Below are 23,638 nucleotides of genomic sequence, written 5' to 3'. Positions count from 1 at the left end.
CGACGAACCCGCATTCATCAGTTTGACATCCAGTGGTGGTTTGTTTACTTATGCTTGTTAGGCAATTCAAGTGGATTTGAGGTTTAAATAAAAAGAACTAAAACATATGATATCCGACTATGTTCGTTTGAAAAATATTCCTCTAAAAAAAAAAACATTTAATAATTTTTTTAAATTTTTTTCTAAGTCCATGTACACAAACCACTGCCACATTAAAAAAAATGTGAGGTTAAACCGACGGTACAGCTCCCTATTGCTGCAATTGAAGCGCTTCCCGTCTTGATATAGAAGGCTTTTTGGACAGCGAAAGATAAAGTGTGTATTAGGCTGGGACACGGATATATGAAAAAAAAAATAATTCTCGTTCAGTATGATTTTCGGGGGCCTTCTGGGTCCTAGAATAACTGTGTAAAATTTCAGGTCGGTCGGTGGAACTATATTTTAGCGCCAGCGGTTTTAATTTTACATAGGATTTTCTATGGGAAAACTTACTTTTTCAAATAAAAAGGTGGTGAGGAACAAATTGTCCTCTAAAAATAAATCAACCCAACTATTCCCTAGCAAATTTTACAAGAAAACATTTCTTCGAAGACCGCAAAACTATCCGACGCTTGCGAAAAAAGGTATTTAGCTATTACTGATTGCTAATCAAACGAACTGCTCATTATTCTTTTTTTTTCTAGCAGCACTGCCAGCTGCCGCCTGCTGCTGTTTGCGCGAGGCAGTCACGTTGTGTGGGGGTTCACTCAGCATGGAGAAAAGCCGATATCATGCGCAAAGAATCTTCGATTTCGATGAAACTTTACACAGGTTCCCGGTTGATCGGCTTCCCATTCTTGTTACTGGAGCAGGGGTGTCTAAACTTCTTTCGGTACCTTCCCTATCAAGTGGAACGGCGGATGCTGAATCAGCTGCGATAATGGAGACAATCAACGAGTGGGGTCTGCAGGAAAGAATGGATGGAATGAGCTTTGATACAACTAGTGTTAACTCTGGCGTAAAAATGTTATTATAACCCGTCTTCCAGTTCTACTGAAAAGAAACTTGATACCATTGGCATGCCGCAAACACATCGCCGAAATTGTATTAAACCACGTTTTTGAAATATATGGCGATAAGTCGGAGTCGAAAAATCTCGATTCTTTCAATGAATTCAAAAAAGAATTCAACCAAAATCGGAGCAACCGAAAATTCCGGACCGTTATGGATGATCCGGAGCTGAGGACCTTAACTGAACCATGGAGAGACGGAATCATCGCGTTTTGTAACGACCAGTTGTTGATTAAACAACAACGATCGTATTACGATGAGCTCCTCGGATTGGTCGTAATGTTTTTGAGTGGAGGATTAAGATTCCACAAGGCAGGAAGCCTCAGCCGTGCAAGGTGGATGGGTCGCGAAATATACATTTTGAAATCGTAGCGACAACTTCGACGATCAGTCTCTTTGTAAGCATTACACAACTTTGGCTCTATTTCTATCGCAATGCTTCATTCGATAGTGGTATCGTCTAAGTAGTTCTGTTTCGGCTCCTCGAGTGGATCTGGAATTTTGGGCAGATCTCCACAACTTTAATGATCAACATTACGCTTTGATTGCCATGAAAGCCTTTCAAAATCATCTATGGTACTTTTCGAAATAAAACGTGGCCCTTTGCGTTTTTCGATTCAAAAGTAGAAATAGACGAAAAAGTAAAGATGGTAGCTGCTTTAAATGAACCAAAAAAATCGTTCGAAAAATTCGGAAAACGACGCAAACTCAGCGAGGATAAAAGTCCCGTCAGAGCAACTAGCATCAGTGACCATTCGACCCTTTCGGAATTTATTACTGAGGCTTACAGAGTTTTTTACTGTAAGGAACATCTCCACCGATTTTCTCGGTAAAAACCCTGAACATTGGGATTTAAATCAAGATTATCTGAGAGGTAAGTAAATATAACAAATCATCAAGATCAAAGTTATTTTTTGTTGATGTGTCATATGTTCATGAAAATGTATTCACTGTTACCAACCGAAAGAGGGTGATATATTTTGATAAACATGGTTTCGATTTTGAACAAAAAAAAGTGCTTTAAAATTATTGAAAGTTACGGCGGTTCTTTTCTACTTAACAGCGCAGCAGCAAGTTCAAGCTATTTGGGTTGTGAATGATGTCGCGGAAAGGGCCGTAAAGTTTGTTTCCGACCTCAATAACTCGGTAACCAAGAATCCCGAAGAACATGAATACCTACTGCAAGCTGTGGAGTACCATCGAAAAATGAAGCCGGTGAAATATTGAAGTCTGAGCAGCAGCACATCGACTGATAAGGTTTGAATAAATTGTGTGCCAAAGCAAATACACCCTTGTGAAAAATCACGCTTGTTTCCAAATGACCCCCGTGAAACATACCTGTTGTAAAGTTTCATCAAAATCGAAGATTCTTTGCGCATGATATCGGCACAGACAAACAGACGTAACTCTTTGAAAAAGTTTTTCTTGAAAACATAGTATCTCAAAAAATAGGACCTCAGTAGCGACATCTTTCAGGCTTCTCGCGGAAAACAAGCTTGGTCGCTAACTCGCAAACAATATTGCATAAAAGTTCTATAGAATGCATAGAAACGTCAAAGTGATCCGATGCCAGCGCTGTGGCGAGTAGTTCGCGGAACTGATAATATTCAAATCAACCGTTAAATGCGTGAACGAAGATACACAAAGAAACACGGGGAAGATTTCAGATGCTGCCAATGGAATTTCCAATGGATTTCGACGGAGTTTTCTGACGTTTTCGGTGGGGATTTTGGGCGATATTTTAGGTGCAGTCAACGAAAGTTTCGACGAATTTTTCTTAAGTTCTCAATGGAGGAGGTTCCGCATGATTTCGGTAGAGATTTTAGATGCATTGCCAACGGCAGATCCAGTAGATTTCAATAAAGTTTTCTCGAGTTCTCAACGAAGGAGGTTCCACACGATCTAGTGGATTTCAATTGAGTTTCTGACGGAGGAGGTCCCACACGATTTCGGTGAAGATTTCAGATGCTTCTAACGGAATTTCCTGTGCTTTTCAACAGAGTTTTCAGACATTATCTGCGAGGGAGGTTCTGTACGATTCCGGTGGAGATTTTAAATACTGCCAACGGAAGTTCCAGTAGTTTTCGAAGGAGTTTTTTTTTAAATTTCTCGATGGAGGACCTTAATAAAAATAGCCATAAATGAGAGCTTAACGACGTGTTCGGGGCATCATCCAAAACATTTGTTTATTAGCGGAGGTTTCACACGTTTTCTGTGGAGATTTCAGATGCTGCCAACGGAAGTTTCAGTGGTTTTCAACGGAGTTTCCGGCGGAGATTTTTGATGCCGTCAACGGCAGGTCCAGTGGATTTCAACAGAGTTTTCGTAAGTTCTTGTCGGAGGAGGTTCCACACGGTCCTGTGGGTTTCGATGGAGTTTTCTCATGTTTTTGACGGGGGGGGGGGAGGGGTTTTAAATGAATTCGGTGAAGATTTTAGATGCCGCCAACAAAAACACCAGTGCATTTCGACGGAGTGTTTTCAAGAGCTCGACGGAGGAGGTTCCGCTCGATTTCGGGCAGATTTTAGCTACTGCCAACAAAAGTTCCAGTAGTTTTCGACGGGTTTTATTTTTATTTCTCGATGGAGGGAGGTTTCGCACGTTTTCTGTGGAGATTTCGGATGCTGCCAACGGAAGTTTTAGTGGTTTTCAACGGAGTTTTCTGACGTTTTCGGCGGAGCCAACGAAAGTTTCAGTGGTTTTCAATGAATTTTTGTCAAGTTCTCGACAGAGGAGGTGCCGCATGATTTCGGTAGAGATTTTAGATGCAGCCAACGGCAGATCCAGTGGAGTTCAACAGAGTTTTTGCAATTTCTCGACGGAGAAGGTTCCACACGGTCCAGTGGATTTCAACTGAGTTTTCTCATGTTTTTAACGGAGGAGGTACCACACGATTTCGGTGAAAATTTTAGATGCCGCCATGGGAAGTTCCAGTGTGTTTTGACGGAGTTTTGTAAAGTTCTCGATGGAGGAGGTTCTGCAAGATTTCTGTGGAGGATTCAGATGGTGCCAGTGAAGGTTCCAGACGGCACTTATGTGTTAACCGAAAATGTTAAAAATCTTTGGTGGCTTTAAGTCCAACCACACGGTGGTGGTGATTTTGCTTTTCCTACGGATCAGGAGGGACCTATTTAAGGGAGATATACATTTCGGGTTGATTCAATTGTATTCCATCAACGAAGAAGATTTAACGGAATATGCGAGGCCCCGGAATGCAAATTCCAGAACAACATGTGAAAAGGGCATACAAGCTTTTTGTAAACAAACCTTCTTATGCCCTTTTCTCGCCACCCATATGACACCAACGCAAACCTTTAACATCACCGGGTAGGGGACACTTTCCCCTTCCCGATGATATTGCTGGTTTGCGTGGGCGACCCTCGGTTGGTGAGAAAAGGGCCTACAAATGTTTGTTTACAAAAAGCTTGTATGCCCTTTTCACATGTTGTTCTGGAATTGTTTACAGCGAGTGGATGCAGATCAAGGTACAGCCGAAACAGTCCAATCAAGTCGGAATCGTCTGGAACCTTCGTTGACAGCATTTGATCGTTCCACCGAAAACGATGACCTGGACAAGATCAACACAAGCTCTCCAGGCACTGAATCCTGTATGCTGTCGTCGGATTCAGAATAACTTTGCATAGAACTTTGAGAGCAATAAATAACAGGTACCATGAGCCTCGCCAATTATCGCACACAGTCAGTTCCCAAGCTACAATGAGGATAAAACGCGATTTAATCCATTCGGCAAGCAGCAAGGGAGGATGAAACTTCGAAAGCACGCAGTTATTCCAACAATCAATACGAAACTAAAGATTTTAAATTGGCTCACTACTTGACTAGCCTATTGGTCCCAAGCAAACGATTAACGTGCCCCATTCTAGTCGAAATTCTAGTACTACGCAATGTTTGTTTTGATTCGCTATGAAAGTTTGACAGATAAAATGAGGGGTTATTGGTTTTTCTTATGCTTCAAGGGGTGAATCGATTTGCTTGGGACCGAAGATAGTACCAGAGCTGAGCCAAAAAGTTGAGCACGTTTCTTCGGGACCTTCTGGTCTTAGAGTTACCTCTATGGTTATTCTCTTTCGCAACTCGCATTGACGACAATCAGTCGATTCGTCTGAAACCAAGTTTGTCGATCATACCGACGCGAACCGATTGAATCTTAGGGACAATCGAGAGGATTTCTATGGGGTCCTACAATTTTTGGGAAATAATTCCAATACGATTCCTGGAGAGCTCCCATTAGAATTCTTGGAGCAACCTTTCTGGAGGAGTTCTCCTGAGATTTTTCAAGGCATTCTACCAACAATCAATACGAAACTAACGATTTCAAATTGGCTCACTACTTGACTAGCCTATTGGTCCCAAGCAAATCGACTAACGTACCCCATTCTAGTATAAATTCCAGTACTACACTATGTTTGTTTTGAACAGATTAAATGAGGGGTTAGCTAATTTTCCTATGTTTCGAGAGGTGAATCGATTAGCTTGGGACCGAAGATAGTAGGTACCAGAGCTGAGCCAAAAAGTTAAGCTCGTTTTTTCGGGACCTTCTGGTCTTAGAGTTACCTCTTTGATTCTACCAACAATCAATACGAAACTAACGATTTTAAATTGGCTCACCACTTTAGTAGCCTATTGGTCCCAAGCAAACGATTAACGTACCCTATTCTAGTTGAAAGTCTATTACTACACTATGTTTGTTTTGATTCGCTATGAAAGTTTGACAGATAACATCAGGGGTGTGTGGATTCATGCAGAACATGCAGGGGTGAGTGAAATAGCTTGGGACTGCTTGGGACCGTTGTTCTGGTACTGAGTGAGCCAAAAATAATAATGATTTTCTTCGGGACCCAGTGGTCTTAGAGTTACCTCTATGATTCTACTGCGATATATGGCAGAATCCTCTGGGATAAATGCAGGAATGTTCTTGCGTTTACTGAAAGAATCGTCTTGGGATTTCTGAAGGAACACTCCTGCAATTTCTAGAGGAATTTCCAATCGAAATCTTTCAGAGATTCCTGGACAAATCCTCCTGTGATTTCTTAAGCAATGTTCATGGGCTTCCTGGAGAAATAACCCTGGGATGCCTTGAGGAATACCCGAGGAATAGACTCATAGAGGAATTCTCATAAGATTGCCTCCTGGGGTTCCTTCAGGAATCCTGGTATTTATGGTGGAATCCTCCTTAGCAGTGTTAGTTCACCAAAAATCACTATGACTGGCGAACTTTTCCCTCGGTGAACTTCGTGAAATATCGCAAATTTTTCCAACGCTACTCCTGAGCTTTCTGGAGGAACTCTTGTAGAAATCTGGAGACATTAATCGGTGCTCCAAAAAGAATTCTCCTGGATCCTGGGCGTTCCTGGAGGATATATCTCTGGAAAAATTCGTAGAGCAATCCTTCTTGGATGTTTGTTGTGAACTTCTCGGAAGTTTCATTAACTTCACGAAAGTTCCGCAAACTTCTATGAAGTTCCGTGAAATTTTTGGAAATTTCTCGGAATTTCTGAGAACTTCTATTAATTTGCCATAATTTTATCTGGAGGATCTTTCTTTGGAACATCCTATACAAGAATTCGTAGTGTAATCCTACTCGGAAGTTTAATGAACTCCTCTTAAGTTTGCTGAATTTCTCGGAAGTTTCGTTAACTTCTCTAAAGTTCCGCAAACTTGTATGAGGTTCCGTGAAATCCGTCGAAGCTTCTACTAATTGACCAAAAGTTCTATAAAGTTCTCTAGAATTATGAAAAGATCTGTGAACCTCTATTGATTTGCCAAAAATTATATAAGGTGTTCCGTTTTTCTATGCAGATCTATGGATCTTCTCGCAAGCTCCGTCAACTTCGTGGAAATTCCATGATCTTTTGGGGAATTCCATGAACTTCTCTAGAATTCTGAAAAGATATGTGAGCTTCTATCAACCAGTGGAAACTAACGATTTTAAATTGGCTCACTATTTGACTAGTCTATTGGTCCCAAGCAAATCGATTAACGTACCCCATTCTAGTCAAAATTCTAGTACTTTGTTTTGATTCGCTATGAAAGTTTTACAGATAAAATGAGGGGTTCATGGATTTTCCTATGTTTCGAGGGGTGCATCGATTAGCTTGGGACCTAAGATAGTACCAGAGCTGAGCCAAAAAGTTGAGCACGTTTCTTCAGGACCTTCTAGTCTTAGAGTTACCTCTATGCTTCTATCACCGACAAACCGACATGACACTTAATTCTGACTAATGCCCGAAAATCGTTAACGGCCGAATTAAATGTGCAGTGAACCGAACTGTCAAATCTATAGGATTTTTTTATCTAGATAAAAATAATTTGTCCATAATAGATCAGACACGAACCAATTCATAACTTTTGCATGGGGGTTCATGGTTTAGCCACAGACAAACAGACGTAACTCTTTGAAAAACTTGTTCTTGAAAACATAGTATCTCAAAACATATAACCTCAGTAGCGACATCTATCTGGCTTCTCGCGGAAAACAAGCTTGCTCGCTAACTCGTAAACAATATTGCATAAAAGTTCTATAGAATATATAGAAACGTCAAAGTGATCCGATGCCAGCGCTGCGGCGAGTAGTTCGCGGAACTGATAATATTCAAATCAACCGTTAAATGCATGTACGAAGATACACAATGAAGAGTTACGTCTGTTTGTCTGTGGTTTAGCTAAATATTTCCCGCGAACACGGGCCAGATGTCAGTAGTGTGCTTTGGTCAGAAATTTTATTGTTTTTGCTATGGTCATTCATGTCGGTTTGTCGGTGCTTCTATTGTGAACGCCGGAAGCGTGAAACGTCTATTGATTTGCCAAAAATTCTATAAGTTGTTCCGCAGTTCTATGGAGATCTATGGATCTTCTCGGAAGTTCCGTGGAAATTCCATGATCTTTTGGGGGGATCCATGAACTTTTTGGGATTTTTGTGAACTCGAAAACTTCGGGAACTTCTATTGATCTTCTTCTTTCTTGTATTTCAAGCTTATTGCTAATCGCACATTACCTTATTGAATGCTCTCAACGTAGTGTTTTAGATGCACTTCCAAAGTTATTAATTGAAAGCTTTCGATACCTGTACCACTTCTATTAATCTGCCAAAATTATAAAAGGTTCTCTAGAATTCTATGAAGATCCTTGAACTAATCGGAAGATCCGTGAACTTCTCGGGAGTTCCGTGACTTTCGTGGAAGTTTCGTAAACTTCTCTGAAGCTACGGGAACCTCTATTAATTTTCCAAAAAAATCTAAAATGTCCTTCAGAATTCTTTGCAGCTCTGTGAACTTCTCTGGAATTCTATGAACTTCTTGGGAGTTCCGTGAACTTTTACGGAGTTCCATGAACTTCTCAGAAGCCCCTGGAACTTCTATTAAGCTTCTAAATATTCTATAAGATTCTCTAAAATTCCATAAAGATCGTAAGCTCCGTTAACTTCTCGCAAGTTTGTAAACTTCTCTCCGGTAACTTCACTCCAGGAACTTCTATTAATGTGTCAAAAATTCTATATGGTTCTGCAGAATTAAATGTAAATGTTTGAACTTCTCAGAAATTCCATGCAGTTTTCGGGATTTCCGTGAACTTTTTGAAAGTTCCGGGAACTACTTTGCCAAAAATTCTGTAAGGTTCTCCACAATGCTGTAAACTTCCGAAATCTTTTCGGGAGTTTCTTAATCTTATTGAGGTTTCCATGAACTTCTCGGAAGGTCCGGGTACTTATGTTAATTTTCCGAAAGTATTCTATGAAGATCTGTGAACTTTTTGGATGTTTCGTGAACTTCTCGGCAGTTTAGTGAACTACCCGGAAATTTTGTGAACTGCTCGGGAGTTCTGTGAAATTTTCTCTGAACATCTCTGAAGCACTGGGATCTTCTATTAACTTACCAAAAATTCCATTAACTCTTCCATAACTCTAAAGAAATCTGTTAACTTTTCGGAAGCTTCCGGGAGAATTCTCTGATTTTCTAGAATTCTATGAAGATCTTGGAACTTTCCGAAAGTTTTGTGAACTTCTCTGAAGCTTCGGAACTTACATTGATTTGCCAAAAATTCTATAAGGTTCTCCACAATTCTGGAGATCAGTGAACATCTTGGAAATTCCATGAACTTTTAGGAAATTGCGGGAGCATCGCGGAAGCTTCAGGAACTTAATTTGCCAAAAACTCTATAAGGTTCACCAGAATTCTATGAAGATCTGTCAACTTGTCTAAAGTTTCTTGAAATTCTTGGCAGTTCTGTAAACTTCTCTGAAGCTTCCGGATCTTATATTAATTTGCCAAACTTTTTGGAAGTGTTATGTGAACTTATTCTCGAAATTTTCTGTGAAATTTTCGAAGTGTTCTGTGAACTTCTCGGAAGTGTTCTTTGAACTTCTCGAAGTGTTCTGTGAACTTCTCGAAAGTGTTTTTGTGAACTTCTCGAAAGTGTTTTTGTGAACTTCTCGGAAGTGTTCTGTGAACTTATCGAAGTGTTATGTGAACCTCTCGAAAGTGTTCTGTGAACTTCTCGGAAGTGTTTTTGTGAACTTCTCGAAAGTGTTATATGAACATCTAGGAAGTGTTCTGTGAACTTATCGGAACTGTTCTGTGAACTTCTCGGAAGTGTTCTGTGAACTTCTCGAAGTGTTTTTTGAACTTCTGGAAAGTTTTCTGAGAGCATCTAGGAAGTGTTTTTGTGAACTTCTCGAAAGTGTTTTTGTGAACTTCCCGGAAGTATTCTGTGAACTTCTCGAAAGTGTTCTGTGAACTTCTCGGAAGTGTTCTGTGAACTTATCGAAGTGTTCTGTGAATCTCTCGAAAGTGTTCTGTGAACTTTTCGGAAGTGTTCTGTGAACTTCTCGGAAGTGTTCTGTGAACTTCTCGAAGTGTTTTTTGAACTTCTGGAAAGTTTTCTGAGAGCATCTAGGAAGTGTTTTTGTGAACTTCTCGAAAGTGTTTTTGTGAACTTCCCGGAAGTATTCTGTGAACTTCTCGAAAGTGTTCTGTGAACTTCTCGGAAGTGTTCTGTGAACTTATCGAAGTGTTCTGTGAATCTCTCGAAAGTGTTCTGTGAACTTTTCGGAAGTGTTCTGTGAACTTCTCGGAAGTGTTCTGTGAACTTCTCGAAGTGTTTTTTGAACTTCTGGAAAGTTTTCTGAGAGCATCTAGGAAGTGTTTTTGTGAACTTCTCGAAAGTGTTTTTGTGAACTTCCCGGAAGTATTCTGTGAACTTCTCGAAAGTGTTCTGTGAACTTCTCGAAGTGTTCTATGAACTTCTCGAAAGTGTTTTTGCGAACTTCTCGATGTGTTCTGTGAACTTCTCAAAGTTTTCTGTGAACTTCTCGAAAGTGTTCTGTGAACATCTAAGCAGTGTTCTGTGAACTTCTCGAAAGTGTTCTGTGAACTTTTTTTGTTGGAACTGTGATCTGTGTTTCTAAAATTTGCCGGAAAATGAGGAAAATTTTCTGGGAGAATCCAATCTCTAGTTTTCTCATATTCGGGATTTTTTTTCCTGGAAAAAACATGAGGCAAATTTACTCATCGCTGAGTTCCTACACTTTTTGCTGTTTATGAGTAAACTGGGTTGATCTCATTGACCATGCTGATTAATTCTGGAGAAAATCGAGTAAATTTTATTTAAATTTTGTAAAATTTGTGACAAATATATTAATCTTGTAATGGTTACTATCACCTAAAATAAATAACAGTCTTTGTACAATTGTGGCAGTGTAGAATGTTCCAGTATACGGTCAGCAACAATGATCCGACGGACAGCACTCATGATGTTGCTGCTGCCTTCTCCGTTCCTCGAAAAGCATCCGATCGATCTTCTCCAGCTCGTCCCGTTCTTTCGCCGACGAAGTCGCATCACAGCACCCTTCCGACCGGTCATCATCCCACCGGAATGTCTTCTTCCTGGGATCTTTCCCTTGCAGCACATCACCCAGTTGCTGCTCGTTTTCCAGCTTCATCTTGTGGACTTCCCGAATCATTTTGGCCCACTGCTGTTTGTAGAACATTTTAGATTTTTCCATTTCCTGAAACCGCTGCTCCAGCTCCTTCCTCAGACCATCACATTCCCGAAGTTTACCTTTCGAATCGGAAAGTTCTCCTTCTAGCCTCTCGTAGGCACGTCTCAGTTGATCGTTGTCCCGCGACAGCGAGCCGTTTCTGTCTTCCAGTTCCTGGCAGCGGAAGCTCTGCAGTTTGGCCCTGTGATTGAGATCCTCTTCCAAACGGATCGTCTTTTGGCGAATCTCGGTCAGTTGCTCCTGGTAGGACAACTCCAGCTTCGTTCGCAGCTCTTCCACGGATTTTTCTTGGTCTGCACGTTGTGCAGTCTGAAGTGTTAGGCTCTTCTTGGTTTCCTCTAGGGCAGCAGTCAGGGCAGATGTGTTTTTCAAGCGTTCCATCAGTTCCTGAACGGGGGCAGAAAGTAGAAATTAAATTTGGCTGATTTTTCTCGGGAAAATGAATTACTTACCGCTTTCTCCTTCATCTGTTTCCGCTTCCACTCATTCGTCAGCCTCGTCAAGTGAGCTACCTCCTTCTGTTTCAACACATCCAAAAATTGCTCTCTCTGTTGCATCATCCACTGTTTCTGCTCCTCCAACATTTTGTACGAAAGCTGAATATCCAACTGTCCCCTCGCATTTCCGCTCCCAACGACCACTTCCGGTCCTCCCGTAGGATCCCTGCTGTTGTAATTAATCCCCACTTCGTCCAAGAAGCTAAACACCGTCGCCATTCCGATACTCTCCCCATTTTGGTTCTCCAATATCAGCACCCCCGACTGCTTCTCCTTGGTTCCAACGACCAAGCTCTGGTTATCCAACCGTGCGAATCCGAACAACCCATGCGGACCGTGTAGGCTTAGCTTGGAACTTTCGGCAGTGATCGATTCCAGCACCCGATCCGGGAGGGACGAGAAAAATAGCTGCAGCTGGAGATTGGACAGCTGCAGCGTTTCCGATTCGATTGCGTTCAGTTCCATGGTGGTTTTCGTCAGTGGCGTGTCCGCTCTCGGATGGTATAAAGACATTTGCCAGAGTCCCGGGGGAGGACGCTGATTGAACTTGATGCTTTGAAGCAGCAGGTTGTAGCTGAAGGTGCGTGGAATGTCTCTGAGGTCTCGGTCCTCGCATTGCAGGATCGATTCGATGTCAGTTTTCTCCGGCGGAGCCGATGGTGGCCGACGAAGTGAGCGAACTGGGTTGAGATTAATCGATGGAATGGAGGAAGCTTCCGGCATTTCTACCAGAGGAAGATTCGATTGTGAAGAATCCTTTTCCGGTATGGAATCGAGACTCTTCCTAATGAGTTCTGGAAGGGTTTGGCGATCGGAAGAGAGATACTTTAGACTGAATTTGCATTTTACGACTGGTAGCGCCGTGGAAGACGGATCGGAAACTTCATCTGGATCTCGTTTGTCGTCGTATTTGACAGTTGCCGGCTCGATTGGGTAATACTTTTCAACATCCTGAGCGGAAGAATTCTCACGGTACTTGGATAGAAATTCCGCCAGTGATTCGTCTTGTATCAAACTTCCGAAGCGGAAATAGCAACGACCTAAAACAATAGAACCGATGTTAACTTCTGATCGAAATCAATTAACGAGCAACTTATTTACCTATCACCTTCTCTTCGTAAAGCACTTCCAATCGAACGAGAAATATCTCCTGGAAGTATCTTTTCAACGAATGTAACGAAGTTCTAAAGTTGATGACAATCTTTTCCTGAATGTAAAACGTCTCATTCGGTTTCCTTTCCAGTGCGCAAGGATAATTGTCTCCAAATAGATCGTACCGCATCTGGAATCCACCCGGCAGTGCTTTCTCCCCTCCTTCCGGAAGCAACCTCCGCAGCTGTTTGGCATACTTCAGTACAATCTTTACCAAAAATATATCGCACTCCTGATCGTGCTGTCCCACTTGTAGCACGCCCCGTTCTTCTAACAGTTCTACGGGAAGCCCCTCGCCGGACCCCAACCGCGAGGGTTCGGGATTGGTAAAAATCACCAAACTTCGATCCGTCTCCTGATCCATATCACCTTCCACATTCTTCTTCCTACGGGGATTTAAATATTCCTTATCGGTAATGAAGACCGCTAGTTGCACTTCCGGTTTTTGATTCTTCCATTCCGGCGTGGACAGCCCTATCACCCGGTACCAGCGAGACTTGACGCTGTCTGCCTTGGCCGACGCCAGCAGGGGAACGGACCGCAGCGGTAGTACCAGATGACCAATCAGCGATCGTCGTTGTTCCGCAGAGGCAGACTGATGGTCGACCGAGTAGCATTCTATTTTGATGGGAAGATTTTCGGTCTTCATGCATTTAACCGAGCGACGATCGGTTTCCCATACCAGATTGCTTTCGAAGCTGGTGGAAGGAATTCTGGGAAGGCGACCACCTGTCTCCAGGATGTTTTTATCCAGTGAGGCACTGAGCAGGATCGGGGTGTTTTTCGAACGGTGAAAGTTGATGGCTGAAAGTGAATTCTGTTCAGTGAAGTCAAAAACTGATGGAAACAGATCTTAATTCTCACCATCTAAAATGTGCAGTACAATCACAAGTTGATCAGGCGGTTGGTCCATTGAACTTCACTTTATCTGAGAAATAGATTCTTTAGTTTACTATTGAAACCATTGGAACATAAAACTGCTGCTAAACGAGCAGGAAAAAAAAGTCGAGCAAGAAATTTTTTTCGAGCTGCACTTAGCGCCACCTGATTGTGAAAAAGATAATCATTAAAAGCTTTTGCAAGCTTTTTTCCTACTAGATTTTTTTATGAAATCGAGCCTACAGCAGGGTGGCCAGATCCTAAGCGAAGACGAAACAGCTATATGATCCAGTTTTTGATCCAGACGCATTTCCATTATCGATTGCTTCACCCGCGGATAAGTCGGTTCGGTTTTCAAGTGTACTATAATAATTATGTGCGAGAAATGCCTATCGGGATGTGTATTTTTATTTTTGGTAGTATCATTTTTAACAGGAATTAAAGATTGCGCACAGTACGCATCAAATAAATCGACGCGCAGTACAACTTCCTTTAGTGTGTCATACGCAAATTCAATCCAGAAATATATTACACGAAGTACACCAACGTTTTCTTACATGATGCTATCCGCAGATATCTTGAGCTAGGTAAAGATCGTACCGAAGTTGGAGAAACGATTGATTAATAATGCGTGTTACGAAGCTGCAGCTCTACTGAGAGCCACAATATTTTTGCTTCTCTAACCAAAACTCTCACTTATAGACGCAGCCTGGTACAACCGATAGCTTTCAGTTGTGCTTGTTAAAATAAACAAGTTTTGGTATTACTGACCAGATAGATTTATAGAATACAATATCACATCATATGAATATCCAACGAGGTCTAGTGTTCAGAATCATAAGGGCCTAACTGCGATGATCGATTCTCTTAATCGATTTTCTCTTTTTCACCAACCGACCGATAAAACATTTAAAAAAATTCAGAAAAGATTCTGGCTACCCTGCTGTATGCTTTCATCTCTGCTTTTATTCTTGTGTTTTCATTCCAGCTCAACCATTCATTTTCATTCAACAATTAATACGGTGTGCAAATCAAGTGGTGCAATTTTGAAAGAATAAAGTGCTATTTTTACAAGTGATATTATCACATTCAAATCAAATCGTAAGTAATAACAATGAATTTTAGTAGTCCTTACAGTGGAGGATATTTAGCAACATATCCGCTGTATATCCCGGTATGTATTTCTCCCGTGCAGGTATGGGTCCCTCCCGCAGGCTACCTTCCTTATTTTCCCCCAACACCTGTTATTCCAAACTCACTCACTCCAAACACACCAACAGTATACTCATCTGCCGTTTCGCTTCCGGGTGTTTGGGTTCCAGTATGGGGCCCGATGATTCCATACCCAGTGATGAACTTTTTTCAACCGCCTCATTTTGCCATGCAGAGTTCTACCGTCGAATTTAGTCAGACTGCACCAGATGCATCGACATGTCCTTCATCTGTTGGTTCTTTCTCAGGCATTCAGGTTCCAGTATCGGAGCCTGTAATCTCGAATCATTTGACTCATTCCGCTCGGCCTCCTTTGTCCTCCACGCATACGCTGGGACCAATATACGTCAGGTCAGGTCAAACTGTAACAAATACAACAGCGGTGTATTCAGCTGCTGTTTCATCCTCAAAAATCGGTATTCTAGCATCACGACCTGTACTTTCAAACCCGTTACACTAGGTTCAATCTTCTTATTCCGCCAAGTTAGGACAGGATCCAAAATCGATTCGATCAACGAAACCCGCAGTTTCTTTGGTTGATGGTTCAAGCTCGGACATTCGGGTTCCGGTATCTGCGATTCTGGGTTATTCTGTTCAGACTCCTTGTTCCGTTGGATGTATGCAGCATCCAAATTGTTTCACCTCGACTGCTGGTCCATTCACGAACATTCGAGTTCCAGTATCAGAACCTTTTTCTGCGAGCCTAGACACAAGTTCTGTTCAGCCTTTTTCCTGCTCGTGGGTGCAGGATCAATTTGTGGATAGATTGACACAGGAAAAATGTACAGTGTCATCAGTTACTAGTTCATCCTCAGACATCTGGCTTCCAGTAACGGATCCTGTAATTCATCCTCCTTGTTCCGCCGTTTTAAGACAGGATCCAATATCGATTCGGTCAACGCAAACCGCAGTTTCTTCGGTTGTTGGTTCTATCTCCGACAATTGGGGTCCGGTGTTAGTACCTCCGATTCTGGGACATTCTGTTCAGCCTCCTTGTTCCATCGAGCAGCATTCTAATCCTATCGAATCGTGTCAAATACCGTCAACCACATCAACAGTGTCTTCAGCTGCCCCTCTGTCCATGATCATTCGCGTTCCAGTATCAGAAACTGTTGCTACGAAGCAAGTTGAACGTTCAGCCTTCTTGTTTCTCCTTGTGGGTGTAGGATCAAACTTTTGATAGATTAGGTCAAACTGCACAGGAAAAAGTGACAGTTACTAGTTTATCCTCAGACATTGGGCTTCCAGTAACGGATTATGTGATTCCGAATCCAGCTCAGTCTTGTTTCATTTCGGTCGAAGATCCAATGTTGCTTAGGTCAGGACAAACTGCAACAAACACATCCATAGGGTCTTCAACTTCACGTTCCATTAAAGGTCCGAAGGATCCAATGTCGGTAGGGTGCAAAAATATTGAATTTTTGAATAACCACGAAAGAGTAACTTTGTTCAGCTCTTCTAAATTCCCGGCACTAAATTTAACGATCGAAGATATTAATTCACTAAATCATGGAGAAATGTTAACTAGCGGTTGCCTGGAAGTTTGTCTACAAATTTTAATTACACGAACAGATAATATTAAGGTGCTAAATATTTATGAGTCCAAGGCTTTTTTGTCAGCTCCAGGTGGTGTGTATGACGAGTCTCTCGTTTTTGATTCGCTAAACAAAGATATTTTACTAATTCCATGCCACGAAAATATGCATTTTTATTTAATAGTTTTAGATTTAAAGAGCAAAACAATGTATTATATGGATTCAAAAAGCTTACCTGATTACCAAAAACATGCTCGTAGTAAATTGAATCTTTTTTTAACGTCGATGAAAAAGTATTCTGAAAGTAATTCAATCGCGAAAAAGATTCTATCTTGTGAATGGCATGTGAGCACACTGCAAAGTGATAGCCAGTTTGATTCTTTCAACTGTGGGATATACGTTTTACATAATGCTACACATACGGTTAACTATATTAAAAATAGAACGGAAAAGTTTTTGCCATTATTAAACCCAAATATAAAGCGAAAGGAATTGAAAAAAATTATTGAACAAAACTTTAGCGATAATATGGCAACAGTTGAACAAGATATAGAAACATATTCAAACGATAAGACAGAATCAACTATTTCTGCTTTTCCAAATTTAGTTCCCAGTGATTTTGACTCCTCATTTAGTCAGGAAGCTAAGGTGACAAACACTGATGTAGAAACGAGAAACAATAGGGAAATGAATTTCAAATTATCCGAGTTTTGGGACTCTGGAATTTCGTTTGTTTGGTCCAGAAAACAGCTAGAAGACTACATGAACCCTCAAAATAAAAAACTTTTCAATTATAATGAAAGCCATTTTAATAGAAGAAATTTCAAAACAATGTCCGAAAAGATTAACTATGCAAGTCATCATGACGTATTACGCTGCCCAAACCAAACATGCGAAGTTTATTTTAAAGGCAAGGATGATTATGTGCCAAAAAAAAAGTAAGTCGGACAATAAAAATATATGGAGTTTGTTCGCAGCCAAGTTGCAAAAGGTTTATTTATACCACCACGTTCTCAAAAACCGGATCAGGTGAGATAGTTTTCAAAGTTTTACACGATATGGATAATTTCCATCATCCAGAGCCTTTGGCTAACCAATTGCGTGGTCAGTCTAGAGCAAAATCAAAAGATAAACTACTGCACATTAGACCCCGTCAATTTATTCGAGAGGCAGATGCAGATCTTAGCAAAAGTACAAATTATACAATTAACAAAAATTTACAAAAATGCTTATCTTACAGTGCTGTAAGAAAATTGCTACAGAGGCTCGTTATGAGCTCAGGGAAGGCAAAGAGTGTTGGGATTCACTTGTAGAGATGGCACATCAAAAAGAAACATTTATTTTCAAATTAGATAGGAAGCCATTTAACATTATACTAATGAAAAAATGTCAGATTTTACATACACGAGATGTTGCAAAACGTGAGGGTCCACTTGATGTTTTCATAGATGCAACATCTACCAAGTGGAAAAAAGTAATTAAAGGACCTAATGTTCATTATTACAGTATAATTACAAGATACAAAAATGTAAAATCAGATAGTGCTATGACGGTCTTTCCTATAGCTACTTTCTTTACAAACGATCATCACTTAGGAAATCTATCAAATAATTTATATAGAATAATAAGATTTATGCGAGTTAATTGTGGTATTGATAAGCTGAACAGAGTAATCAGAACTATCACCACAGATTTTTCAATGGCTCTTGTCGGCAGTATCATAGAAGCATGTAATGGAATGTCGGTTATACAGTACCTTCAACATTCTGCTAATTGGATTATATTGAAAAAGAAGAATCCAAACTTTGACTGTGAGAAAGTAATATTAAAATTATGTACCTCTCATGTAGTAAAATGTATGTTTAACGATTTGGAAAAATATTTTCCAGTAGAATTAGTTTCAAATAAACAGATTTGCAAAATTGCTCTCTGCCAAGCCTTTAATTTTAATGATTTGGATGAAATAAACGAATTATTTATGAATGTCTGGAGTTTTCTCATTACTAAATGTCCAGAAAAAAGATGTCAACAATATGAAAAGCTACAAAAGCAGATTCAATGTTTTAATGATGTGGAAAATTATGGCAAAGACGAAAAGTGTCACCCTAAAGTCGACATGGATAGATTTTATAAATGTAAATCGGATGAAGAAACTGCGAAACGAAAGACAATTTACAACTCTAGCCCGTTTTACATAAAGTGTAAAGCCGATTATGAAAGTCAGATATTATTGGAATTCGGTAGTAAACAAAAGGTAGATGAGTACTATAATAGCTCTACGCATAAATTTATCCAAAACTTTTTGCAGAAATACGTAACATACCTTCCTTTCTGGACTCCTTTATTGACATATAGAGAATATCCAGATATTAGCAACTTAAAAATAAAGCAACAATTAAATCGTGCCAATAATGGGCCAATCGAAGGATATCATCATGTATTAAAAAAAAATATTGAAGAATCACCTGCGGTTGGTTCTGGAAAAATAAGAATAGATGACCATTTGTTACACATTTATATTCCAGATATCAACCACAAAATAAACAAATATAAAAATGCTATTCCAAGTTCTAGGAATACCAGAACGAACCGCAAGAGAAATACAAAAAATCGACCAATAGCGTCTTTCACGCCAACATCGAAAAAAAGCTATGCTAGTTCTGTGTCCAACACATTAAATAGTCCTTGTTCTTCTGTGTCCAATGTCTCCGTTACATCATTTTCAAACTCAATACTTATTAATGAAATGTTTATAGATCAATTGCCGAAAGCAAAAGAAACATTCAAAAAAGATAATTCTAAACTATCCTGCGTGAAAGGAAAACACAGGTTGACTGTCTTTGATCGTAGATTGGAACCACCTGATAAAATTATGAAAGTCGATTCCTACGAAGAAAAGTACTGCACTGATTTCAAATCGACTGCTAAAACCAGACCTCCACCAGTAAGTTTTCCAAAAAAATGTTATGCAACTACAGCACGTCTCTCAACTATTTCAGAAGAAATAGAAGAGGAACAATTAGAAGAGGTTACATATTTGACAGCTACGATAAATGAAGATGAACTTATAAAAGAAGGTTTTCTTGGGTTTGACAGTTCTTTAGAATCAATATGCATAGGGTTTTCAAGTGTTTCACCGAACATGGTAATAAAGAACTTGAATTATTATATAGAAAATAAAACAACATATTGTAACCATCTTACGGTTGTTTCAAAACATCCACTATCTCTTAAATTAATTCATTTTAAAACTCTATGGTCAAACAACTGGTCGTGCTGGATGTCAAACTTTCTAATAGAATACAGTTTGCATATCCTTATTTCCATTAATATGCCATCAGCCTGCTACTTAGACTGTGATCAGGGCACAAATCTATTTGGTTTCGCCAAAAAAAAACTTTCAAAGGTTACCGTAAAGTCGATACAAAAAAGAATGCAATCCAGAGCATATGTAATAATCATACCAGTTTGGTATGAAAATCATTTCACAGTCGCTATAATTGATAAACGTAAAAATAATTTTATATACATGGATTCAAAACAACTGCATTCAGCAGGAAACATGTTGAAGAGGCTAAAATTACAGATGACTGGAAATGGAAAAATAAGTCAAATGGTGAAAAATCTAAAAATTTTAGAATTATTATGCAATACACAAGATGACGATGTACACTGTGGAATACATGTCTTATGTCAAGTTCAAAATTTTCTTAGCGGGAATGATTCCATAAACATTGATTTTGACCCAGTAGCGCAACGGCGTGATTTCATGAATCTTATCTTAGAATCTTCAGATAATGTTCAAAATATGTGTCCGTCGTGCGGAGTAGTTGATAATTCATTTTTATCTGATAGATCGTCAGTAAATTCACTAAGTGATAGTCGATTACCTGATAAAATTGTCAAGTGGATACGGTGTGATTATTGCAGGCGTTGGTGGCATTTAAATTGTTATGAATCTCTTCAGATTTCTAACATAACCTATTTTACTCACTTAAAAGTTGTTCCTTTTTATTGTGCTATGTGTTCGCACATGCTTATTAAGAAATAATGTAATAAAATGCGACATTAAAAAATAATTTGACTACAATCACACTGAACCAGTGGTTAGAGTTGACCATGGTGTTTTCCAAATTTGTATGTTTTAGATATAATTGTACATTGAGATTGCTCTTTGTATTCAATTTCTCGTCTCCTTGTGCGTTGCTGGGGAAATTGTTATCAGGTCTATGAGCTGCTATAATTTTCAGTACGCTGACTATATAGTTCCATTTCGTGGACTAGTTAGTGTACTTATCAATGAATCCATAGTTCAATTTTTGTTAGATTTGTACAAAATATTCTGAATAATATCGTATAGTGTATGTTAGTAAGAATGTAGAACTGATTAGTTTCAACCATGTCAGAAGAGCGTAGGTGATTATGTTGATAGTCCTTTTCTCTTACGATATATCGGGTGGTGTTTGCGATTTGCGTGGGTGTATTGCGTTTAAAAATGGGCCCTTTTGAAGGCTTTTAGGTTTTTCAGTTCATTTTCATAAGTGCAGTGATTACTAATATAAAATATATTTAATTACAGCAAACATCATGCATCGAAATGCGGAAACATAACTGGCGGATTGTAATATGTAGTAATAACATAATAATGTAATTTTCTTGTGTATTCATAGGAAGTTGAAAGGAAAAAACAAAATTCATCAGCGTATATTTGCTGTCCCTACAGTTATGGCTGGTCGTATACACTGGGTAAGTAAATATCAAGCACATTATTGAAAGTTTTACAGTATCCGCCGCTTATCCGACACTTGCTAATCCGGAGCTCATTAATCCGGAAAATATCGGATTAAAAAGTATAAACACGCGTTTGTATACATTGTGCTGTCAATTTGATGTCTATTTGTTTTGACTTTTTAGTATAGATTTGACAGTCGGATTAGCGAGTCAAACCCCGATAGTCCGGCCATGATTTTGTCGGATGAGCGGGGGATACAGTATAGAGTTGATGTCCATACTCTCTAATGATGGTTTAAGTGTCTAGCATTTTGCCCCGTTGACTGTTTATAATAAACTTGTATTTAGCAAGAGCAAAACAAAAGGATGTTTATTTTCCATTTAATTCCGCTTAATATTTTTAATCAATGACACTTACGTGCGTGTCGACTGCAATTTAGTCGAAGTACATGCCTGCCGTGGATACAAAATATTGAGTAGAATTAAATGTAGAATATATATCCTCTTTTTGCTTTTATGAGTATTCAACTAACATCCCAATTCATAATTTAAATTTTTATTTACACCATAAAGTTTCCGTTTTTTACCGTGCCAATTAATCAGGAATAAATGGTAGAGCTTTTGGTTGTTAGAACACACAACATTATAAGCTGGGTTAGCTAATTTTCAAGATAACAATTAATTGCAGTTTTTTGATAATCCGGAAATCATTTTTTTGAAATTCTTAGCTCTCTCTCTTATTCGCATTTTAAGCTTATTGCTTAGCGCATATTAGCTTATTGTGTGCTCTCAACTTCCACAGTTATTAATTTTCGATGCCAATACCAATGCATGAATTTGTATATTGTATGGCAAGTACAATGATACTCTATGCCAAGAAAAAAGTTCCAACCCAAAACATTCCCTCGACTATGGCTATGAGGTCCCTCAATTAATCATATTGTCGAGCAGTTTTGGGACGACCTTCTACCAGCGATTTTACGGAAATGAAACAATCAATTTTACAATTAAGACCCTATTTTCCCGAGGTTGTAGAAGAAAACATATTAAAATATTGTTCCACGTTAAAGTTCGAGTGGTAGGAAACGTCATTTTAAACTGCTCGAATGATGTGATCCATGCTCAAATTCTTAGCTCATGAATCACTAATTGTAGAAAAATCTTAAATAATGCAAAGATAAGAAAACTGTCTCAGGAATTTGAATTCAGGAATTTCCACAAAGAGTGCAACCATTCGCCCTACCACCTTTAGTTTTTTTTTTTCCTTTGGTTTGTTTTTTTCCGTCGATCTTGTTTTCCGTGCTGAGCACCAATGCTACCGACGTGCCAGGAAGGCAGCTCCCACACCTGGACCCTACCTATCGACCCATCAACTCATGAACCGGGGACCAACGGCTTTACTTCCCATCCGAAGGAAGGCGTGATTAGAGATGTTATGCCGCAGAACATCCCGGCGGCGCCGACTGGGATTGAACCCAGGCCTGCTGGGGTGAGAGGTAATCACGCTTACCACTACACCACCGGCGCCGTTAACCACCTTTAGTTGTACCGCTTTGTTTCGAGTAACTGACCTTAACGGTACAGCCCTTTTACGTGGGGAGTGTACAACTGCTCTTAAACCCGCTAGATCCGTTGTAGTCACGGGATGAAGTTTTCACGCGTCTGGCCTGCCTAGCGATTCCTGACGGGTAGTTTCATTACGTTCCTCAGTGGCTGCGTAACTGAATCATAGTAGGTGAACGTCATTAGGAGCATGTTGGCTACCTCTGAAGGATGATCTGGTAGAGTACCAGCACTTGCCGTTAGCCTTCCAGCACCATTAGTTCCGCCTGGTTTTATCATTACAACCACCCTCGCTATATCTCTTTGGTTTGATTGGTGTGAAACTGCTCTTTAGCCCGCCAGATTCCCGGTAGTTAAACGAAGTACAAACGCGACTGGCCTGCCTAGCGATTCCTGACGGGTAGTTTCATTACGTTCCTCAGTGGCTGCGTAACTGAATCATAGTAGGTGAACGTCATTAGGAGCATGTTGGCTACCTCTGAAGGATGATCTGGTAGAGTTTAGTTCCACTTGCTTTTATATTTGGCAATTCACTGATTTTATTTGTATGTTTCCTCTACCTGTGAAATTTTCATGTAGAATATTGGTTAAATAGCATTTTTTTTAAATAACTGAATAAGTATTCGTATCATTTCATTTTAGTAAAGATTTTGTAATGGATCATATCATGCGAGCAGTTTAAAAAGACGTTTCCTACCACTCAAACTTTAACGTGGAACAATATTTTGATATTTGTTCTTCTACAACCTCGAGAAAATAGGGTCTTATTTGTAATATGCTTGAAAAATCTGGAATTTATTGTTTCATTCCCGTAAAATCGCTGGAAGAAGGTCATCTCAAAACTGCTCGACAATATGATTAATTTATGATTTTTGAATTTTAAAAATATGTAATGGACGCAAGATTAGAAAACTACAACTAAAATGTATATGGAAAATTGCTCACCTCAACTTGTTAAGCTTTATTTTAGAATGTCAATACTACACCATAAACTCTGTTCATAG

General features: G+C 39.6%; 1 protein-coding gene across 1 annotated transcript; it reads right to left on the bottom strand.

Annotated features, from left to right (window-relative positions):
* Nucleotides 1-10,650: 10,650 nt before the first annotated feature.
* rha lies at nt 10,651-13,686 on the bottom strand. Its single transcript, XM_065223461.1, has 4 exons — nt 13,579-13,686; nt 12,664-13,518; nt 11,518-12,602; nt 10,651-11,452 (listed from the first exon to the last, which is right to left on the bottom strand). The coding sequence occupies exons 1-4, from the start codon at nt 13,625-13,627 to the stop codon at nt 10,784-10,786; spliced, it is 2,658 nt and encodes an 885-aa protein (XP_065079533.1). The 5' UTR covers nt 13,628-13,686; the 3' UTR covers nt 10,651-10,783.
* Nucleotides 13,687-23,638: the final 9,952 nt, after the last annotated feature.

Source organism: Ochlerotatus camptorhynchus, unplaced genomic scaffold (assembly GCF_037179485.1).
Source record: "Ochlerotatus camptorhynchus isolate MF236.1 unplaced genomic scaffold, CSIRO-AGI_Acam_v1.1 ptg000193l, whole genome shotgun sequence".
NCBI classification, from domain to species: domain Eukaryota; kingdom Metazoa; phylum Arthropoda; class Insecta; order Diptera; family Culicidae; genus Ochlerotatus; species Ochlerotatus camptorhynchus.
This window is presented reverse-complemented; position numbering and strand designations above follow the sequence as displayed.